The sequence below is a fragment of the Sturnus vulgaris genome, chromosome 8 (genome assembly GCF_052056855.1).
Source record: "Sturnus vulgaris isolate bStuVul1 chromosome 8, bStuVul1.hap1, whole genome shotgun sequence".
Lineage (NCBI taxonomy): Eukaryota > Metazoa > Chordata > Aves > Passeriformes > Sturnidae > Sturnus > Sturnus vulgaris.
Window position 1 is genome coordinate 9,216,713 of NC_142250.1, and position 23,124 is coordinate 9,239,836.

The 23,124-nt window shown below is 39.4% G+C and overlaps 1 protein-coding gene across 11 annotated transcripts in view; it reads left to right on the forward strand.

The window, feature by feature from the left end:
* The window catches only part of ANK3 (ankyrin 3), a 293,933-nt gene that overhangs the window by 83,869 nt on the left and 186,940 nt on the right, over positions 1 to 23,124 (forward strand). For 9 of the 11 annotated variants that reach the window (XM_014882314.2, XM_088168799.1, XM_088168800.1 and 6 more), the window contains exon 1: positions 14,746 to 15,190. The exons of the other annotated variants lie outside the window; for them this stretch is intronic. In XM_014882314.2, the coding sequence (XP_014737800.2) occupies positions 15,077 to 15,190 (114 nt within the window). In that variant the 5' untranslated portion in view covers positions 14,746 to 15,076. Of the gene's footprint in view, positions 1 to 14,745; positions 15,191 to 23,124 lie in introns of those variants that run through there. 11 annotated transcript variants of the gene reach the window in all.

Here is a 23,124-nt window from a genome sequence, read left to right on the forward strand (position 1 = left end):
CACATATACTTCTATTGTAACATCTCAACTCTTAGCTTATTCTATACAATTACGTTACTACACTATAAAACCCTTCACCATCTTATTCAATACAGTTTCTTACTTACTTAAGGCATATTCTTTACTTATAACTATAGAAACATAATTTTTCTGCTTAACGTCTGTGTACTTTTATTTCTACATCAATCCAAGCTTCTTCCAAGGCTGCAAATCAAACCCTTCAGTATCTGTGGAAGATTCTATCTTTCCATTTCCCACTTTAAATGGAAAAAATGAGCTACAGAACATAAAATTGTATCTCAATTTTTATTTTATTTATCAGGTACATACTGCTAGTTTTTATTACTGCTGATAACTCTCCTATTTGTTTTGAATTAATGGCAGAATGGGCGATGTCTTCATAACAATAGCTTGTCTATACTAGTCTGTCTGCAAAGGAAATCTATAGGTTTAGTGGCTTGAAAGCATATGGAAAATAACAAGATTACACTTCGCCTCCATTAACAGCCAAGGACTGGAGCTGCAGAGTAGGACTTTCTTCAAATGCAAAGAGTGAATGTGCCTTGTGGGTGTGAGAGCACCAGCAGCATTTTGGATCTTTGAGTGCACTGGTGAGATCATGGTTATCATAAAGGCTATTATCATGATGAGACGATTATTCAGCCTACGCAGTGGGAGTCTGTGAGAACTTGCTGATTCTGATTAGTGCTTCTGGTTTGGTTTTTTTTGGTTGGTTGGTTGGTTGGTTGGTTGGTTGGTTGGTTGGTTTTGGGGTTTTTCCTGAATATATGTAAGTTGTTCATTTGCTGTTCACAAACACAGTTCTTGTGATGCAGTCCAAAATTTGATTTTGATTATCACTGTGTCTGTAGCCTCTGCCAAACTACACAGCGACTCAAACTGCAGTTGTGCTGGATTGTGGCCTGTATAACTTGAACCTTTGTTAGTCTGTCTTTATGCAGCCTGCGAACACCCTTCAGAATATACACTGTAACTCTAGAAAGCAGCTCTAGAGCTAAAAATCAAATTTTAATATTTTTACTGCTTTTGTAAGCTATGTAATGTATCTTCATCTTGGCTTGTAGATGAGGATGTAACTAAAATATGTATTCTATCGCCATCTGTTGAAACCAGGTGGGGCAGTGATACTTTTCTCCAGGGGAGATATCATCTGTTAATGGACCACATGTTAAAACCAGGTGGGGCACTGTTCTTTATCTTTTCCACAACCCATCCTTCCTCCAGGAAGATATCTTCTGTTAATGAGTCATTGAGTCCTACTGTATGACTGTTAAAATTACATCATCCCACTGGGTCTCACTGTATGACTGATAAAATTACATCATCCCATAGGGAGATGCTTCACCCAAGGGGAGGAGCCAAGCATTTCCTACCTAGATAAAATCTGAGATTTGTAACATCAGGGCAGCCTTTTTCCACTGGATTCCAGAGGAAAAAACAGACCTGAAGATGTGGAAGCATCATCACTGGGCTTTCAGAGGAAAACTGTACCCTTCTACAGGACCACTGCTTCAACAGAACCACATCTGTCATCCAGGAGGACTGCAGCCACCATTTAATGGGACTGCTACCAACACCCTGACTGACAGGGTGTCAGGTTCTATTCTGACTCTGTCAGTGTTTTGGTTCTTTTTGAATTACTGTACTTTTATTTTAATTTTTCCTAGTAAAGAACTCTATTCCTATTCCCATATCTTTGCCTGAGCTCCTTAATTTCAAAATCATAATAATTTGGAGGGAGGGGGTTTACAATGTCCATTTCAAGAGAGGCTCCTGCCTTTCTTAACTCATCTTTCAAACCAAGACAATCTTTAGAAGGGATGCATTATCAATTATTCTGATTTGTCTAAATAGCTGTAATTTTATGTAGTTGTTTTGCATGTTAATGCCAAAAATGGAAGACTTTTGGAAGCTGGGATAGCTCTTGGTACAGTGCTCATAGGGTGGTCACAAGCAGCATGGATATAAGAATGACCAAGTGGATCCTTACATGTATTTTATGAAGGGAAGTTATAAAGTTTCCATTCTGATCCCTTGCATACTGTTGCAGTTTCCTTAGGGTTAAAAATTCTCATAGTATCTCACCCAAATCTGGTTGCTACTATTGAAACTTTCTACTCCTATTACTACCCGTAGTAATGGCCAAGAACAGACAATTTTCTTCTGCATTTTGTCAGGTTTTGATGGACTTCAGAACTGTTGCCATGTTCCATCAGTCATCTTTTCTTCAGGCAAAAAGAGAACATGTTTTACAGACTTCTGATTGCTCTAGTTGTTTCCCAAATATTCCTATATTCCTGGCAGCAGAATAGCAGAAGTCAGTCACAGTATACCTGCAGCTTTGCAAACACTAAATAGAAGAGAAAGGTGATTTCACAGTGCAGCTGTACCTTCTGCACTCTACTCTGCTGCTTGTCTGTTGTCCTGTGTCTAACCTGCAAGGTTTTATACCCTGAAGACAGTGCTGAAGAACAGTCCTTACTTGTTCTCTAGCCTGTAAAAAATGTATTTCCTCCGTATTTTCACTGAAATTCATCTGTTTAGATATTTTTTCCCCTCACACCATTCCTCGGGTCTTACTTATCATTTTGGTCTAATGTTTCACACTTTAAAATGCACATGCTTCTTGGAGTTTCATGTTTGCATTGGTAGTAAACTTTTCTCATTGCCCAAATCATTAATAAAACATTGGAGAGAAGCAAATCCAGGACAGACTCTTGTAGAACATCAATCCTTTTTGACAGTGAATGTTAATATCTTGTCCTGAGTTCAGTTACCAGATCCCTTTTGGATTAATCTAACAATCTTTTCATCAACACCTCCTTACCTTGCTTATGAGAATGTCAGGTACAAGTATTGCTTTTCTTCAGTCTCCAATGCCTGTCACCTTTCCATCAAATAAAATTAAATTACTTTTATATAGTTCCCTCTTGACAAATCCAGATTGATTGCAGTTCATCCCCAAAACTTCCAGATGATGAGAGATTCAGATACATCAGATCTCTAGGACTGGAAGTTTAACCAGACCAGTGCACAATTTTAATATCTCCTGGTTTTTTGAGTTTTCTTTCCCCACCATGTTCTTTCAAGTTTAGTACTAATTTGGTCTTCAACAGTCTTTTGCTACCCTGCCTGTTTTCCAGGAAGTCTCCAAGCCCCCCCCCACCCGAAAACCAAAGTCACAACATCAAAAAAGTCTAGTCGCTGGAATTTTATCTTAAGCCTATATAATTCCCATGTCCTAGCATGAACTGCATGGAGTTATTGTTGTTATGTACCCTTGTTGGTAGCACCCATTTTAGTAGCCTTGGAGCTGTTCTGGGCAACAGTTCTTGTATGTTTTCTTTTCTGCTCTGTGAAGTATTGATTATATAAAGTTTGGGTTCATTAAACATTTTAGTCAGAATTTATTCTATCTTTAAATGGGGAACGGTGCCTTTATCCCTGAACAGAATTTCCCTGCAATATTTCTCCTTCTCAGCCCCTCCACAAACTAGGTAAAAATAAAACTAATCACAGGAACAGAAACTTAAAGAGTTCTAAAAAATTGAAAAACAGTAATCTTTAGCTTTTATGTAGGTTTGCCTCCAATCATCTGGATTTACCTGTTTTGAGGGGAAAAGGAAAAGCCAGGAGGGCTGGTGAGGGGAGACAGGCAAATGAGCAAAGTTCAGTGCTGGCTGGTATTTGTCTTTGTTATGGATATGCATGTCCAAAGCTATTTATTACTAACTACAGATTCAGGGAAGCATTCAAGGTTGTTTTCTGAAGAAGAGTGATTTCAAAGTTAAAGCAGTAAATTCCTCACATCTCCAGCTGACAGCTTCTTCCTAGAAATTTGGTGCCTGAAATAGGACACAGTGTTCCAGATGAGACCCAAGCAAAGATGTGTAGGAGAGAAAGATTTCTTTCCTGTGTCTTCCAGGCTGTTACTTTTGTGTTTACATCCCTGGTGCATAAACTTGTGTTGATGTATGTTGTTTGCCATGCAATGCAAACTAAACAATTCCCCCTCCAACTTCATCCTCTGCTGTTTGCAGTCATTCCCTCTAAAGCAAGAGGGATGCATTCCCTCCCACCCCTTGTTTAGTGTGCGTTCAGCTTACAGCCAGATCTAGACAGGAATTGCCACATTCTGTTGATCTGAATAGGCCACTAACATTATCTGGGCTTTCAGGCATCACATCAATGCACTTATTCTGTGGTAATTATCATTATTATACAGGTGTTGTTTTTTCATATGCCCACTTGCTCCTGTTAGGCCAAAAAAGAACTTGACCTCTTGTGAATATTAATAGCTTTACGTGAAATTTGTGAAGAAACAAAACGTTTCTGACTTTTTTTAGTGGCAGTGATTTTAATTTTTTTTAAATGAATCTTTCATAGTTACCTTTCTTGCTCCAAGGGCTTCTTTCAGCAGGATTTTAGTATCAAAGTACTAATAGCTGGACTTTGTTTGATTTGGGAATATTTAGGTTTTGGCTCGGGGTTGCTTTTTTTTTTTTTTGAGGTAAAATATACGTCTCTGTTTCTAAAGTTACCCTGAGGGGGTTTTTTTTAATAATAGTGATTGTTATTTTAAGGAAACTAAGAATTTTCACATACAGTTGTTTTAAGCATAAACTTGTAGATTTTATGACGGTAGATGAATTTACTTCACAGAAAGTGTGAAAAATTTCACCTGAAAAACCTGATACCCTTCTACATCTTGTTATTGATTGCTAATGATTCTAATTTTTTGAATTTCTTTTCCTATAAAAGTCAGCTTACTGCTGCATGAAGTGTGCAGAACACTTAAAGCATTAGAATTTCACTTGGGTAGCATGTTGCGATTTTAATGATTCCCTGACTTAATTATGGAGACAGTCCTTTAGGGATGAGGCAAAGATGGTCATCTCAACATAGGAAAAGGAATAATGAATAATTAAAGAATCTAATTAAATGAGTTTCTTGTACTGGAGTGGGTTGGAGGTTTCTTTTTTGCTTTTATATTTTCGTCTCAAATGTTTCCTTAAAGGTTAAGAAATTGTGTGTATACTGGCACAGACTAGTGTCTTCACTGAAAATTCCACACTTAGTTTGGCTAAAGTGGGAAGTCTGCAATGAAAGTCAGAGTGAGTAAATATGTGCTCTGCACTTGCTGAGGCAGCCTTGATCCAGCAGTCAAATGTGGCAGCCATCAGCTCTCCTCGTTGGCTCACATGTACCTGTTCTCCTTGTCTTAGGAATGCTGCATGTCAGTAGTAGATTTTTTATGTATCCGAGTAGTTCAGGGGAATTAAAAAGGAAAAAACTACCTACCCTACAAACAAGCCAAGGAGCCGTTTTTCTTTCTTCCTCATAATTTCTGCATTTTTGCACCACAGAAGTTAAGCAAAAGAAGTTACACAGCTGGAAGTCTGGGGGCAACTGGGAAATGCTGGCAACTTCAAGGAGTCTTTCTTGTGACCTTTGCAGATGGGTCCTTTGTTACACTTGCTCAGCAACTTTTTATTTCAAAATAAAACAAGTAAGCTGCTCATAATGTGTAGAACTTGGCAACAGAAAATATGCGGGCACTAGGTCACTCAGTGCAGCTCCCTACTGTTGTCAGTGGATGGGGGACAATAATCCATTTCAGAAGGTGATAAAGTGCTACCTTTGTCCAAAGTTAAAAGTACTTTTCCTTTTGGGGCTGTGTTGTGGTAGGGAAGGTTAAACGATATTTTCATGATCGCAGGATCTTGCTAAAGCACAGAGGCTGAGGCCTGCTACCCCTGGATACATATTGTGCAATCATTTATGGAAAGGCTCACTTGGTCAAAATTCCTTTTAGCTTAAAGTATATGTTTCTGACTCAAACCTAACAAAAATCAAAGAAAACTAATTAAAGGGTAGTGGAAAGTGACCTACAGGCAAAGGTGTTGCATCTATTCGTGACTGATGCCATCCCACTCTGTTTGGTAGCTTCATTTGCTTAAGCACATTCACTTCCTGGCACCTTTGCAGGTTCTGCAGTGGTTTTTAATAAAAGCATTTTGCGTAGCTTTTATTATTATGAGACTGCCACTGCTCCAAAAAAGAGACAGCAGGCGCGGGGACTTGATACTGAAAAACTTGAAATACCACAAAGACATTTTCTCCTGCTGTTTTGGGTTATTTTTAAACCACTCTGAGACAGGGAGTTTTCCATCTGAGATGAGCAGGGAATAACTCGTATCTGTTTGGGGAGTGGATGACCTGGCAGAGGAGCTTCTGAGAGCCACCTCCTTGATGCCTGCTTTTTGGAGGTAACCCCAGCTTGGGCTCAGTGTTCACTGGATGTGTGAGCATATTGCTTTCATGTGTTGGAGCAGAAGTAAACAGATGCAGCAGTGATTAATTGACCACTCAGGGTGAAGTTTGTAGCTGAATCATAAAATCCTGATGAATGGCATTTTGCGTTTCTTTTTTTGAAGCTCCCCAGGATGGGATCAATCCTCCTATCATATCACAGGCAGCGTTCAAGTTCTGTGTGTGGGAATGCAAAACTGATACCAAACCTGCTTTTGCACTTATTCCTATATATATAGGGGTAGGTTTTCCATCTCTGTTGGTGTCATTTGCAGGCACATCTAACAAAATTTCCAGATCAAAATTCAGTTTGGTGCCCTGTAGCATTATTCCACTGACCTCCTGGTTGCCTTTTACTGTGGCTTGCAATAGCTAGTGGGCATGGTGAACTAGGCAGAGAGAAACTATGAAAGTAGGAATCTGAGGAAAGCTTATATTCTGACTATACAGTTTCAGAACACCATTGAGTAGTTCCAAGTGAGGGTTGAAAACTATGTCACTGTGATCTAGTGTCAGTTTGGGATATAAGTTCTACCCCTTAAGATGTGTGAAACTAGTTTAATGCCATTTCCTAGTGATCTACTGACACTGCATGGGAGTTTCAGTCCAGGCTGTAGTGTGGCGTTTGAATTGCAGAGAAAAAAAGGTAGAAAAATTATTTTTTAAAAAGTGCATGCTTGTTGCACATTCAGTGGTTCCAAGTAAATATAGGATTTAATAATATTATTCTTGGCAGAGGATAAATGAGAAGAAAGTTTTTGGCGTGTTTGCTCCACAACAATTTAGAGGTTTGGAGTGGTTTGTAAAGATTTCCTGATATTTTTCTCTGCTAGGACCTGGGCAGCCTCCTTTGGACCAGATCTCCTTCGGCGCCTGCGGCTGGGGAATGGGGGACCAGGCTGGGGGGCGCGGTGGGGCGGCCCTGCCCGGAGCTGCTCCTGCGGTGTTCGCAGCCGCGGCATTTCTGCCATGCTGGGAGTGGGAGCGGGGAGGGAAGCAGCCAGGATCTCAGCGGCCCAAGGGCCTCCCTGGCCCGGCCCGGCCCAGCCAGGCTAGTTACCTTCTGAGAGGCCGGAAAGCAAAGAGAGCTTTCCCGGGGTTTTTGTCTTTACATGTGTATTTCACAAAGACGGATCAACTTTTCTCATTGATATAACGATGTGTCAATATTAAAAATCAGACACAGATTGGCCCTTGTCAGGTCCTAAGGAGGCTGCCCAGGCCCTGTCAGAGAAAAATTTCAGGAAATCTTTACAAACCACCACATTCCATCCCTCGAATTTGTGAAACACATCCAAAAATTATTATCAAAATTTCATTAAACATATAACTTCTACTTAAAACAATAAAAACTACTACATTAAATGGAAGGAAAAATTTCGTACACCAACCTCCACCCCTATGCATTTCACCATAAATATGCCATATATTTTCTATCATCAGTCTACTTAACTTTATGATTTAATGCATGCTTTGCCCATTTTCCTCCTAATTTACCGTTATCTCACAGCTTCCATCAATTGCACGTATTCTCCACCAAAAGATGTTGCGGTTTTGGTTCAACCGGGCGGAAACACCAATTAGTGTAGTGGTTTTGGTTCGACAGTTTCACCAATTTGAGATTCCCTGGCCAACGCATCAATTTATGGTGTGGATTTAGTGTTGGCCAAATTGCCACTGCACCCACTAGAGAACTATTTACTCATTTCCTGCTAAGATCCTAGTGCAGCCCAATGCGGCTGCTGAAAAGGCTCTAGCTCCTGGCCACGGCCTGGAAAAATCTCATCATCATCTGCAGGCCTGGGCAAGGTATTTACCCTTTCACTGCCCAGAATGAGACTTGCAGACACTTTGTTCTCTCTCCTGAGTGAAAGAAAAGGACCAAGATGGTAATAAACACAGAAACAGCATGAAAACACTGAGGTCAGACAAAAGGAAGTGTCAGGTCCCAGATGAGGGAAGGAGGAGAGTCATTGACTGAAATTTCTATTTTTTAAGCTATGAAAAATAATTTAAGCTCCTTTTTAGAGAAGAGACTCTTATTTCCCTACAGGATTATGGGTTGGGTGAATGTTTTAACTGTAGATCTGAGCAGAGACATTGGTGCTAGAGTAAGCAGATGTTGAAATGGCCATGATCCCATAAGTTTTAATAGAGGAGATGAAAATCCCTGCTGCCTCCCAGGGAAGAAGAAGAAGAAAGACCTCTGTTTTCAAAGATGAAGAGAGTTTTTGTTTGAACTGTTATAATCCTTAAAGTGTGCCTCATAAATTGATATGGTCCTCAATAATCATTGTGGAAAAACTGTTAGTCGAGGAAGGGATTTTTACAGTGATTTCCATTCTCCTGGGCCGCTGATTGACTGTAACATCGAGGCGACGAGAAAACTGTTTCTTGTGTGGAAATCTCTATAGACTGAAGAGAGAAGTCTCCTCTCCCAAGTAAATGGACGAAAGACTTTTTAAAAGAGGGTAAACTGACTGAGTTGTTTCTACATGTGGTCAGTGGGAAAGAAAAGAAGTTGTGGGGGGAGGAGAAGTGTTCTGAAAGTTTTATTCTGAGTTTTATTCTTTTTTTTCTTATAGTTTCTAGTAATAAAATTTTTCTTCATACCATTTAAAGTTGAACCTGTTTTGCCTTCCTCCTAGTCCTATCTCACAGCTGGAAATTATTAAATCATTCTAGTGGGTGACCTGGAAATTTGGCCAACAGTAAATCAGTGGCATAATTTGATACGTTGGTCGAGAAATCTCAAACTGGCGAAACTGGCAAACCAAAACCACTACACGGTTATATATATTTTTCTTATCAGTGTTCCTTGCATTGGATGCATTTCCTGGGCTGCTCGGCAGTTCCATCCACAAACCCCTACAAAATCTATCTTGCAATTAGTGTGCCTCTATAAATAAAATACATCAGTAGCTTTTCCTAGGTTGGTTATGCATCAGAGATGAAACTCTTTACTCCATCTTTGCAGAAGAGTTAATTTGTCACTGTGAGATCCCTTTCTCTATGTAGGCCTCAAACAAAATCACTCTGCTTTGAAAGTCAGGGTTGGTCATCTCCAGTCCTGGGTTCTCTTCAGTCCTCTGAAGTCCTTTCTCCTCTGCTGGTGCATGATCACATTGTTTCCCTCTCCCAACCATGCATGTGTGGTGGCCTGGGACACCTGAAGATTTATTTCCCCATTTCCCCTGCCCCTGAGGCCATGGGCTGAGTGAGCCTTGAGTCAGCTTTTGAACTGTCCAGATTTAGAGAGCAAGTCTTAAGGGCAAACAAAAACCTGTAGTAGTTTTCTTTAAAAGTCATGCCTACAGCTTGAAGTTAAAATTCACAAACGTGTCAGCCATCCTCATTCTCTGAGTAAGCTGGACCACAGGAGGTCTAATTTTATCAGTTAAGCCAAATTTCTCATCCTTGGACAGAGAAATAGTAATTTTGCGCTTCATTTTTTGAGCTCAAAAGCGGCTGCTGCTTTGATCTTGTTTCAGCTCAGAAGGCAGGTAATGTGTTGGGAGAGGGCTTAGTGAAAAGCATATTCCATAGTAGTTTTCTGTGTGGGTGTTTCAGGAAGCATTTGAGGGTTTTTGGGATGGTTTGGTTCACTTCTGTTTTTTGTTGTTGTGATGGTTTGTTTGAGTATGTGTTTTTGTTTGTTTGATTGTTTTTGTTTTTACAATTGTTATAATTTCTACTTAAATTTCCAGTAGAAAATTTAAGAAGGGTCATTTAAGAAGTAACAGGCCTCTCTCCTTTATCACTGCATCCCTGAATTTGTGTCATTTCCAGAGCACTTTTAAGCTCTTGTGCCCTAGAGAAGTCAAATAAGAAACAGAACATAATTAAGTACAATTCCAAATTTTATACTGTAAATTCAAATAAGGTAAGGGGTTAGCACTGTAAAAGTGGTACATAAAATGCAATTTAAATGTTTTCATGCTCTTTAGATTAGTGCATACATCCCTTTCTGTCATGTTTCCCCAGTTTCTTTGGGATTATTATTGCCAAAATAAAATACTGCTAGAAGAAGTAGGTGGTAAGAGAAACTCAATACTACAAGACAGAAGAGCCTAACAAGCCTTAACCTTTCTTATTTTCCATTAATTTGCTACTTAGTGACCTTGATCATCTGCAGGTTTGGAGATGGGTCCATCCTATCCTGGACATCAAATGTGTGAACAGGAGCTAAAAAGTAAAACTAGATGCTAAATAAGTTTTTAGTCCTATTTGGTTTTGTTCGTTTGATTTTGAGACACAAGGCCTGCTAGTCTAATAAGCAGATGAATCTTAAAAGACTCATTAGAGAGTTTTTTATGGTTAACCCATTTTCACAAAGAATTTGTTTTATATTTTCAAATCTCTTCTGTCTAGTTTTCTCCCCAAATGTTATTTTCTTTTTTTTTTTTTTTATTATTTCCAGTAAGTCTTGGTCTTCTTTTTTTTTGTTTCCTTTTTCATTTCCATTGCTTTATTCAACATAATCCAAAGCGGGGCAATAGTGGCATTTATTCTGCACCAGAAAACTCAGAAATTAAGAATTTAAGAATAACCTAATAAGAATTGGGTTTACTTCTCGCCATGTGTTTCCCTTTCCTTTACTCTCTGCTATTTCTAGTCTACCTATTGTGCTCTTTTTGTCTTTGGAAAAATGTAACATACTTTTTTTACCAATAAAAGTTGTCATAGTGACCTTCTAGCATTGTGTGTGATTAAAAGCCTTTTTGGATCCATAGTAATCTGAGAAGTGTAAATGTTGAATGTTTCTGTGGTGTTCCATATTACCTAAAACCCCTCAGATTTTCATAAATCTGTTTTTTCTCAGTAAGCCAATATTTTCATGAGTCCATTTCTTTCTTTTTTTTTTTAATGCTGTATAATTTGTTGAAAAACACTGTAAAGTGATAGTACTATCTATAAGCTGCTGACCAATGGATGAATTAATGCAAGTAATTAGATTGTGAACAACACGTTTTCCTTCTATATATTTTTGTGGGTTTTTCCCAAATCCATCTCAATATTATATGCTAGTGCTGTTTTGCAGTCTCTTAAATCTTGGTTTAACAGTGGGACTAGCATCTTAAGCTAAACCAAATGACACAATTTAAAGTTAATAAAATCACTTCCAGACATTATTATTATGACTTTGTGAGTAGATGAAGCTACGGAGACATTATCCTTGTGCTAACAGGAAGTGTAAATTTCCCATAGTTCAAGTAAGATACAGTTTATCATTCTTTATCAGGGCCCTATGGATTGTGCTGAAACATCATTGGCATTTCATTAACTTAGTAATTAAGGGTGAAATTAAATAGCTTAATTATTTTACTGAAGTCTGAAAAGAAGCACTTGATGAAGATTTCCAGTGCCCAATTCCCTTGAAGTGAGTTATGACATACCTGGCATGAAAACCTTCACACTTCATCCAGCTTTCATCTGGCAGTGCCCTGTCACCTTGCAGTGAATGGTGCCAGTTCACCATTTCCCCAAAAGCAGGAGTTGTACGTATACAGTAGCTTTTCGACAGGAGTCTGAATCTTTTACTCACACTTCTCTTTTAGTCTCTTTTCTTTTGGAGACTATCCCAGCCTACAAGCTATACAAAATCTCCCTAGTTAGTATCTCTGCAACTATAAGGGATCTCTTTTCTTCTTATGTTGATTTTGTTTTTTTTAAATCATAGCTAAAGATAATTTCTCAAAACCATAGCTTGAAAAGGCATTTTCTCTTTCTGACATCTAATTCTGGAGAACTTTGGACTCTGTAGTTCAAGCAGGGATTGTAATCCACATAATAAAAACATCTGCATGTTATGTCCAATTGATTAATTAGCTGAAAATATCCCTGAGATGAAGCAGTCTTGGCTGACAGATAAAATCCTCCAATTTATGCATTTCTCAAGGGGTTGGGTGAGTTCCCTTATTATCCTCATTTCTTAGCATTTATTCTCATTAATAAAAGCTTGGGCTGCTTTCTACCTGCATAGAATACAATCTGTGCATAAGGTGGCACTTGGGCATTAAAGCTGGATATGTTATTCTCTGTGCCAGCATTTTTAAAAGTATGCTTTGAGTATTTTAAACACCTAACACTTGATAATGCATTATTTGTATTTTCATTTAACGAGGTTATTTAGGCATAAATTACAGACTTGTATGGTTAAAAGGTTTGTAGGACGTCACAGGATTAACCAGCAAGCCTTGAATGGCAGCAGCAATCACTTCAGTTGTGGCTGTTGGTTTCCTAAGGCAAAGACTGATGAGCCTTTCAAATACAGATGGAAATGTGCTGGGAATAAGAGGGATCCAACTCTATTGAATTTTGTTGAATCCACTTTCAGTTCTGGTTCTGCTGTATTTTCTAAGCAGTTCTGTGATAACTGCGTTCTGTCAGACAGGGTAACTAATATCAACTTTGTTTTATAGAGAAAGATCTGAGCTTCCAAGAGGAAAACTGCCAAGGTCATGCAGGCAGCTTGTAGGCTAGAAAGTAAACTTTGGGTGCTTTTTCTTTGCCTTTTTTATTTATTTTTTTTAATAGGCACAATGTAGTCTTCCACTTCCCACCAGAACTTGAGGTCACTGTCCTTTTTGAGGTACCTTCTTCAGTCCCCATAAATCAGCAGTATGGCCAGCTCCTTTCTCTGGTAGGGGTCCTGTGCTAGAGCAGAGTCTCCTCACTGCTGCCCTGGGCTTCCTTGAAGAGCTGGGCCAAAATCCAGGTGCCTGCCTGAGCATGGCCTTTGACAGCTTGCAGTGGTGCCTTGCAGTTCAAAGCATGCTCTGGGCATCCTTGGGGTGTACTCTTTGCATCTTTAGAAATGCGTTTATTCAAGTCTCTATAGAACATAGAGAAGTGGGAGGTTACTGCTTCTGGTTCAAAACCAGGCATTGGCCAAGTGCAGCATTCTTTTTCCCACAGCTTTACAAAGGCAGCATTATATGAGGCTTCAGAAATCTTCCAGTTGTGGAGGGGGAGTATGGAGAGTCACATGCTGGTGTATAGGTGCAGGAGCTTTCCTTGCATACAGAAACTGTGGTTTTACTGCATCAGGAAGAAAAATCCCTAAGGTCACACAACTGTGGCCTCCATGCTTGAGCATTTCTTGAAAATCCTTCCAAAACAAACAACTTTTTAAACCTGTTTTGTTAGTTTGTGAACAGGAGACAAACTGTGAACTATGTGCTGCCCTTTGGACAACATACGATGTGTTCAAAGTAGTTTCTGTTTTGGAGATTTAAAAGATTATTTTTCTTTTAGCCATATTATGTGAAAACTAAAGTATGTTGCTTGCTGGGCCTTAGCAACCAGAACTCAAAAAATGTCTCTCAAGTTCAGGGGAAGAATATTTACTGATGTGTGAGACATCTCTGGATTTTATGTTACCCTGAGAAGATTCAGACTGACTTGGCTAATTGAAATTAAATTGAAATTTAACTTAATTTTTACAACGGAATCTGTTTTTTTCTTTCTGGAAAGAAATGCTAGTACCATGTAAAATACACTGGTTTTGCTTGGAAAGACTTTGGGGTTTTATCTGAAAAAAATCAGACTGCCTTAAAACGCTAATCTTCATTACAGTGAAGCATGCTGCTAGGAATACTGGGAAAGGTTAAAAAACAGCAGTTTTGAGGCAAGCTGCTGATTGTTCATATTTGTGCAGATAAAATATGGTTCCTTATTTACTAGATGCTTGCTCTGTGTTCATCCTAGTAAAATATGCTCCTTCAGGCCTTAATACTGCTGCTATTTTACCTCCCATAATGAATATTCAAAAGCTGCAGTCATTGAGGACTCAGGTGGCAAAAATAGTAAGATGATTGAAGCAAGCCTTGACATAAAAGCCTAAAAGTACATTTCCAACTACATGGAAATAGTGCTGATTTCCCTTTCTGACCACGTAAATGAACAGTGCCAGAAAATCTCCCATGAATTAAATGCCTGTTTCACACACTAGTGTGATTGCATCTTTCTTTCTGTATGATGTGTTGTAATAAGTATGTTGAAAAAAAAAGGGGGAAAAAATAAAACAGGGTTTTCTGTAATCCTCTCTCACAAAATGTATTGGAATTGAAAAATCGTTATAAAGGACACACTGTTAAGATATGGCAATGCATGCATTGTTTTCTACATAATGCAGTCAGAGTCTCCATGGTAAAAAGAAATTTTTATTTTATTTTTTTTGTCACTATCAGCAGTTAACCTAAAGTAGGAGCTGCTCCATTTCATTGTAGGTTAAATGGCTTACTATACAAAACTAGCTGAGAGACGAACAGCACTAACACTGCATTTTTTTCATAGGTTTTAAAAACATGCTTGAAGATCAGTGAAGAAAAAACAATCCAGCATATGTTTTTGTTCTGGATTTTTTTTAATAGAAAGCACTCCTTTTCAGCATTCCCCCTTCAGTGGAGTCACTTAGACACTTCCAGCTGGTGGCAGGGGATACAGCCATAATACAGCTTTCTCTGTCCCAGCTGTCTTTTTCATTACATTAAATGCATTACGATGGCTGCACTGTTTTACAAAGGTTCAGGTGCAGAAAGGTATAGGAAGAAATCTGCAACTATGTGTTTTTGTAGTGACTGCAAGCTTCTGCGTGATCTCTGAATCCTGAATGTGTTCCTGGCTCTGGTCACAGATCTCCTTCCAGTCACCGGAACATTTGCTGTAAGGGCTGGCTAAAGGTGCCCGAGGAAATCACCTTTTACAAGGGAGCATTGTTGTAAAGGATTTTTAATGCATTATGGCTCACGCAGCATCACAGTTAAAGAAAAACAGGGATTTAGAAATAAATGCTGAGGAAGAAACTGAGAAAAAAAGAAAACACAGGAAAAGATCCCGGGATCGGAAGAAAAAGGTATCTAGATCTGTGCCAAATTCTTAACAGGAATTCTTTTGTTTTAATTTTCTTACCTTGCAATTGAAGTATTAAAAGCTTGTTTTTTCCTGTAACTTGGTAGCTGTTGGAGTAATTTGTTAACATTGTAAAATATAATTTGTAACCACGGCTGTGGGGTTTGCAAAGCAATTGAATGTTTAATTGGATATTAGTTGATTGCAGTGATGATGCAGAAGGTGTGCCTTCATTTCCCACTTATGTTACTGTGATATGCAAACTGTCTGTGAGTTTAAAATAGTTTGTAACTATCATATGGGGGTTTAATGCTGAGCTTTCTTGTAAGTTTAATAGCAAAGCATAACATGATAGTTTAATCTTACATACAGGTACTTAAAAGGGATGTGTGAAGAGGCAGATATTTTTTCTTTGTGTTGGGACTATATCACATGTTTGGCTTCTGAAACATCCATTTGGGGGATAATTTTACAGAAATAAGGTATTTCAGTGTTTCTGTCTTTTTTTAATGGTGAGCTGTTTTACAGAATTGAGCTGTAACAGTCTGTTATAAGCAACTTTCTTTTGTTAGGAAAATACGTGGCTGAGATTACAGAGCCTGGTTTTTCTCTGCTGTAGATTCGTCTAGCTGCAGAAAACCCTTCAGCAAACTAGGATATGAAAAATTCAGTAGGCACTGCATTGCTCATTGTTCAGGTCAGGAGCCTCCGTGTGATTCCAGGCTTACTGTTTCTCTCTAAGGTATAAAGCAAAATAGTTACGGTTTGTGGCATAATGACAGATAAAGAGGCCAGCTACTTTGGCAGCTCTGAGGATGTGTCCTTATAAATGACACCTTGTACTCTGCTCCATAGAAATAAGGCCCTGCCATGATTTCTTGTCTTTGGCTGTATTTTATGATAATTTTTTCAAGAACATATCAACGAGCCAGTTGCCTTTACAGAAACCTGGGCATGTAGTATTTCTGTGTGCCTTTGTGAAATCCCCCTAAGGGGGGGATTGGATAATCTTCGTATGCTCAGAGAAGTGGGGTATGTGCTTCCTAAACGACATGTAGATTTCCTCTAACATATGTGCATCTTTTTGTTGGGCGAGAGTCAGCATTTCCCTGCCCTTTTCTCTTTTTTCTCTGCCACGGCAGTACTATACATAATGAAAAGCACTGAGAAATCCACTGCCTTCTGTTCTAGTGAGCACGTTAGGAGACTCTTAACATGCTGCAGTACATTTGCTGCAGCCATCTACACTGTGGGTATTTTTTCTCTGTGAATGTATAGATCTTCTGAATCATTTTCCAGGATAAAGGGCAGTATGAAGATAACTTTCTGCCTTTGAGGTGAATTTTGAGGCACTGCTGTTTGAAACCAGCCTGAAATAGTAATCTTTTTCTTGGCTGCTGTTTAGGTTATGTGCAGATTTGTAATGTTGCGGTCAGGGTGGGTTTCCCCCCAGGTGAAAATTACCATAGCAGTAAGGAATTAATTGTAGGAGCTGTCCCCTCAGCCCATATTTACCTATAGCTTGTGAGCTAAAATGTATAGTCTCTCAGCTGAATCTACTCATGCTGCAGGAAGCCCACGTTGTACTTGATGTGCTCAAGTTTAACAATAGCATGCCCAACCAGATCCATGCACTTACTTTGTGTAAGGGAGCTTCCTCACAGCTCAGAATTAGAACAATATAGAAGGGATATGGCAGTGAGAGGCTCTTGATTCAGTGAGGTGAGACAATTGCTTTCTGGACAAAAATGCTTTATTGTTTATACAACAGTTCTGTAGAGAAGAAATCTCTTAGCAACCAGAGTGGCACATGGATAAATATCTGCCTATTAATCTCAAATATATGGATTTATTTCAGTGTTTTATTTCTGCATCTTAAGAAAGAGAGAAAATTGAGAGCTTTTGCTCTACCAAGTGCTTTTTTTGGGTTCTCCCCCACCGACCCTGTTGTGTCATACTGGAATTTGTTAGCTTATTCTAGTTTCTTTCTGGGTTTCCTTAGGACTCTGCAGATTCAGGACAGGTAGAGGCCTTCTCTAGTAGGAGAAGGGAGCAAAACCCAGCAATTGCTTCACTTAACTCATACATTTGGGCATCATTCTCATATCAAAGACATGGTTTTGTTACCCAGTACATAGGGCGTAGGAAGTCAAATAATTGTGGTTTGCCATTTTGTGCTTTCCTGACTATTTAAAACATTTTCCCCCCAAATTTTCCACTATGAGTAGTGAGTCACTTCTTGTTCCTCTGCACCACCCACAAGCAAGCAGTACTCGGGGATTTTTTTGTTGATCACATGATACTGCACAAAGCTTACCCTTCGCTTAAGCAGCATGCAGAAATATCCTTTAGAGTCTTCCAATCACATTGAAACAACAAAGAATGCTAATGTTTCTGGATAATTTATACAGTAAAGAGCCCAAGGCAACCAATGGTTAGAAAGTGAGGCTGGTGGGATCAGCCAGTGTCTTAGTCTTGTATGATACTAGCAACAGTCATGCTGATTTATGTTCCTGTTTAGTTGGAAGATGGCAGTCTGAGGGTAATATTTCACTGCTTTTGACTCGTTAAGCAATTTACAGTGTAATAACATTCCTGTGACGGCTTGCTTTAAGACTTGTATGAGAGAAATGACCTTTTTAAAAACACACAAAACAAAAACCTGTGTTATGTCTCATCCCATTTAATTTCAAGGTGAAGTATTTTCGAATTGCCGTGCTTAGTTCTGTAGAGAGGCTGTGTTTCTGTGCCCTATGGCCCCACCACACTCTTCCAGTTTGCTTGCATTCAGGATATTCCAGGCCTTTGCTGAAGGTTCTGAAAGGTTCAGAGCTTATCCGGCATAAATGAGGCAAGAGAAAGGGATAGAGGCAGAAAGATGAAGGGTCTGCATTATACAGGTTTCCCATTTATTCTGTTCGAGTTTGTATTACAGCTTCATACAGTTCTGCCTCTGGATGGTTGTGCTGTGTCCTACACTGAAAATAGTTTGAGTACATCCAAGGGCAGACCTCAGCCTTTAATGGTACCACAGAACAAGCCAAACCACTCTTAAAAATAAGTGATTGATAGGATAGCTTGCCGGTGCAGCTCTGTCATGCATAGTTTGGTTTGTGAAAACTAGAAATTGTTTATCCTGTAATAAAGTCTGGACAGAAATTGGTTGCTTAGTCAGTGCCTTTCCTAAAATAAAGGTGAAATCTCTGAAGGGTTTTTTGTGTTCTCTGTTCAGTACAAATCAGAAAAGGAGGACAGATCTTGGCACACAGTCAATGATTTATGTTTTATACAATATTTAGTAGGACTGAAGCGATTTCCATTTGTGTGTAGTGCTCAGGAGCTCTTGTGTTCTTTGGGAACACTGAATAATTTGATCATAATGCAAAGCCTGGCTGCTGCTGTCCCTGAGGTGTTAAAGGCTGTTGCTGTCACAGCCTCTGCTGCTGCAAACTTGTGGGCAGCAGGGAAAGTAATTGATGTCAATGTCACAAATCCTGCTAATTTCATCATAAGGCTCACGGTGTTTGAAGGTTTTACTTAATTCTCAGGTATGCTGGAAAAATTTGCCTTGCAATTTCCTAATGGAAATAAATGAAAATGCTGTGTCAGGAATGATCAGCCTGTAGGTATTGCAGCTGCTCATGTGGCTTTGAGGAGCTTGTGCATCTTCTGGGCCGGGCTCTCTGCCTGCTCCAAGGGCCTGTGAGAGATGTCTTGGGCTGCCCAGTGTAGCAGAGCTGAGAACACCTCCCAGGGGCAGTGGGGCCCCAGGACAGCATCATCATATCCTCACTGGGAGACTCCCACTTTTTCCTTTCCCCTCAGCTCTCTCGGGGCTGGCAAATGTTTTACAGATCTCAGCCATGTGAAGGTTTTAGTACAAATGTTAATTTTCTTATGCCAACAAGTCTACCAGTTACCAGGTAAAGCTCTAAACTCAGATTTAATAAGTAAAAATCTCCATCCTTTCCCCCCCCCCCCCAAGCGATTTCATTATTTTTAAACAAATCTTGATTAGAGATCTGTTTCATGGCTTCTGAACAGTTGAACTTGAATGTTGTAGAATCTAGATAGGTCGAGTACAAGTGGTTGTTCTTTCACTCATTTGTGTTAAAGCACAAAGTGGGCGGATGTTGCTCTAACATCTGGGAACATGACCTGTGGTAAGTGAAAAGATTGTGTAGATTGAGGGTCTGAAAGAAAAATTGTTAAGTCAATGATCTTTTCTTAAGTGTGAGAAAAATTTCAGTCATATCCTTGATTTTAGACATCATGCTCTGTCAGAGGCAAATCTAATGAAAAAGAAAGCTATTTCTGATAGATGTTTAGGGGCACTGGTGGATGGGATATCTACTAACAATGCTGAATTCTTACCAGCATGGAGCTTGGTGCTGAAAGAGTGTTTCTATTCAGCTGGAAAAACAATTCTTTCTTTGAAGATGACCCCTAAAGGAATGAAACTATTCCATTGTATTGTTTCGGGAGCACTACAGCGTATTTGAAGTGTGCACTGATCAGCGTTACTTTATTGTTTATAAACCCAGAAAAAAAAATTGCGCTGTTACTATTATATTTAGCCAGGTTTAGAACATTTACCTTTTCATTTTCACCTTCTTGATGCCTCGAGGTTGTGCTGTCACAAGTGATGGCTATTAGTCACTATGCAAGTGCCAGATTGGGTTATAACCTGTGTTGTGCCAAATACTTCCAGCTTGTGGTGGGAGGGGATGGGCAAGAGGAGGGAGGACCAACCATGGGCAGCCTCACTGTTAGAGGAAGGTGGCTCCATGACTGGATTTACAGCTGGACTCTCAGGCAATGTAAATCAATACTGTTGCTACTGCCTGGTCGGTATTAACACAGACTCTGTTATTCTTCTGGTTTTTCCACTCAGGCTGGGTTGGTTTTTTGGTGGGCTTTTGGGTTTTGTTTTTAATTGAGAGTTGCAGGAAGGGAAAAATGGGATGCTCTTAAAAGCAAAAGGAAGTTCAAAGATGCTTAGTGAACAGTGATTTAAGAAGAAAAAAAATTCTTATATTATTATGAGTGTATTAATATTCAACCCTGTGCCAAAAGTCAAAACTCTGCTAATTTCAAGCTCTTACCTTGCCTGAATTGATGGCTCCAGGAGAAGTGATAAACATGTTTTGATGCTATTCCTTTTGGGTGTTTACTAAATATTTGTTACTGTGAGCCAAAATACTTGTCAACTAGCAGAACTGACTGAGAACCTGCTAAAATTGAGTGTTAGACTCAGCCCTAGTTGGACTAGAACAGAGAGCTGGGGGGAGGAGGTGGGTCGAGAACTAGGATCTTGGTGGATGTGGTGGAACATGTGTGGACAGAGGAAAGAAATAGAGAAAAAATGGTGTGAGTTTTAAGTTGTATTAAAAAGAAATATTACTTCTCACACAAAGCCTGATATATTCTCACAGTGATTTCCCTGAAGTTCAGACAATAAAAGGCTGGATTTGCTGCTATTCAGAAGGCCACTGTTAGAGTTGTATCAGGGATTTTCTGGCTGAGGAGTGGGACTAGCGCAGAGCTGCCTTGTGAGGGCAGAGCATGAGATCTCCAGGCTTTGATGGGCTCCAGTGCTCCTGTCCAGTTGGAAACCTCTTAGGCCTTTTAGCACTCTATAAAATAATCCCTTCCTGTTAGACTGGGATGTGCTCGGGGGGCACTTCAGATGATGAGCTCAACAGAGAGGGCACAGCTGCCCCATGTTGTTCCTCACTTCAGTTACCTAACCCAGGCTATATCCCTGTATTTTAAAGCCAAAACTATAGGTGCCTTCAGAGGATAATTTAGTGTGTATAAGGCAAGTTAAAAGAATGCCCTCATTCTCAAGGTATTGAGTATTCTCCAGCCTTGCAGCTTCAGCTTTGGACAATCTCCATATCAGGTTCTGGAATCTCTGGTGGATTTTTGGGCTTGTATAACACTTCAAAAAAATTGTTTTCTTGTGTCTATTGCCTCGTGTGGTATTTTTATGGAGTTCTGCTTGGCTAGCCAGTGCTCTGCAGAGTGGATAATTACTGACCACCATGGAAGAGATTAGCTTCTCTTTTTATTTTTTACAGAGAACACTGTGTGGTAACTTGGAAGGGAAATTCACCATGATATTTTGTTAGTATTTATTCAAGGAAGACTAATGTCTTCCTTGAGAACCAGAAGGAAAGGGAGAACCAGATTGAAATAAGAAGATTGTCTTGTTAACTGAAAAGAAAATTCACTCTGGGATGTATTTTATTTTTTTATAAATCATAATTTTGCCAATAAGCTGAAAGCTATGACAGTTTAGTAATATGAATTTGTCACACGAAAGATTTATTGCACTGAGATTTACAAAAGCAGTTGCCTTTGTATTGTGTACCAGAACTAAAACTTTATTTTGCCTTTTTAGTTACAGAAAGACACAAGATAGGTACTTCATAGTTGCCTTCATCTGAAAACTTTAGACAACTTCTTATGATTTTGTTTTAAAAACCTGAATTATGTATTTTATCCAACATTTTGTTTGTTCAGCAGTGTTCTATTCACAGTTTTCAGTGGATTTCAGAAGTTGGATTTCAGCTTATTGGGCAGCCAAATTCTGTGACATCACAGTTTATTTATCAATTTTAAATCTCAGTTTGAAAATTCATTTCAGTATCTCTTATTTTTTCATTGAAAAATCATTCAGATTTGGAGAGAAAATGACAAGATAGAAGGGTTCACTTATGTTTCTGATAGCCTAGTTTGTATTTATCCAATTTAAATCAATGGGGTTTTATGAAAGAAGTTATATCTTGATAAAAATGGTGGTATCTATGTCCTCTGTTAGCACACTGATTGCAAATAAGTGCAAGCAGGAAATGAAGGTCTGTACCTTAACAGGTATCCACTGCCCTGTCATGGCGAGTTGCCCAGACACAAGGTCTCAATTTATTACATGGGTGCTGTGTGACATTTCATAGAGCCTGCCAGAGCTACCTCAGCATCATCTCTACCATTGGCATTAAGCCTGATGTCTCTGGTCACCCCATCTCTATCAGGAGCTAGTCAGGCTCCCAGGTATGCCTGGTGCTTCACCCATTAAATTCATAATTTAAAACAGAAAAATCCCACTGTGATCTTCTTGTCACTTCCCTTGTGAAGAAAGAGACACCTGATGTAGTGGAAGGGAGGTTAGAACTGATATTTATTGTATTTCCAACCCAAGCCATTCTGTGATTCTACGAATTGCATTCATGTATTCTACACTCATTTGTAATACCCCTATAAGTAAAAATGCATAGATGAGATAAGAGTATAATATGTCAGTTGTTTGTATTTTTGAAAGCAGTGAAGTACATATGCTTTTCCTATTAAATGCTGTCAATTCAGCTCTGAGCTACAGGCCTGTCCTTAACCCTCTGGCCACTGCCTTTTGAATTAAGATGCTCTTAAGTACCCAGGCGCTGCTGGAGAAAGAGAGGATAGTCAGAGGAGACAGGTAGTTGAATTGTGAGTGCCAGGAAAGGATTTCCTGGAGCTGCTGAAGTGGCTGTTTTTGCATTATTGTGTTTTCAAAGCAGATCTTTGATAGACTATGGGGAACTAGTAACAGGTACAAATCCAAGTCTTGCATGGTTCCCTAATAGTGAGGAGAAACCACAGGGTGTAACACAAATACCCCTCTGTGCTAATGATGATGTGGTCTATCAAGCTGGGGATAGTGCTCTGGTACACAGCTGCTTTTGTGGCGTCCTTGTGCTGTCGTCAGCCTGAGTACCAATCCTGCTGCCTTCTACAAGTACAGGATTTACACACAGCAAAACATCTGTAATGTGTGGCATGGGGTTTTTGTGTGTGCATGGCAGAAGCTGGTGGGGGAGCTGGACGTCAGGGATTTGGACCCCATCTGTGTGTTTTGCACCAGTGCATCCATAGCCCTGAGTTGGGCATCTCCAGAGT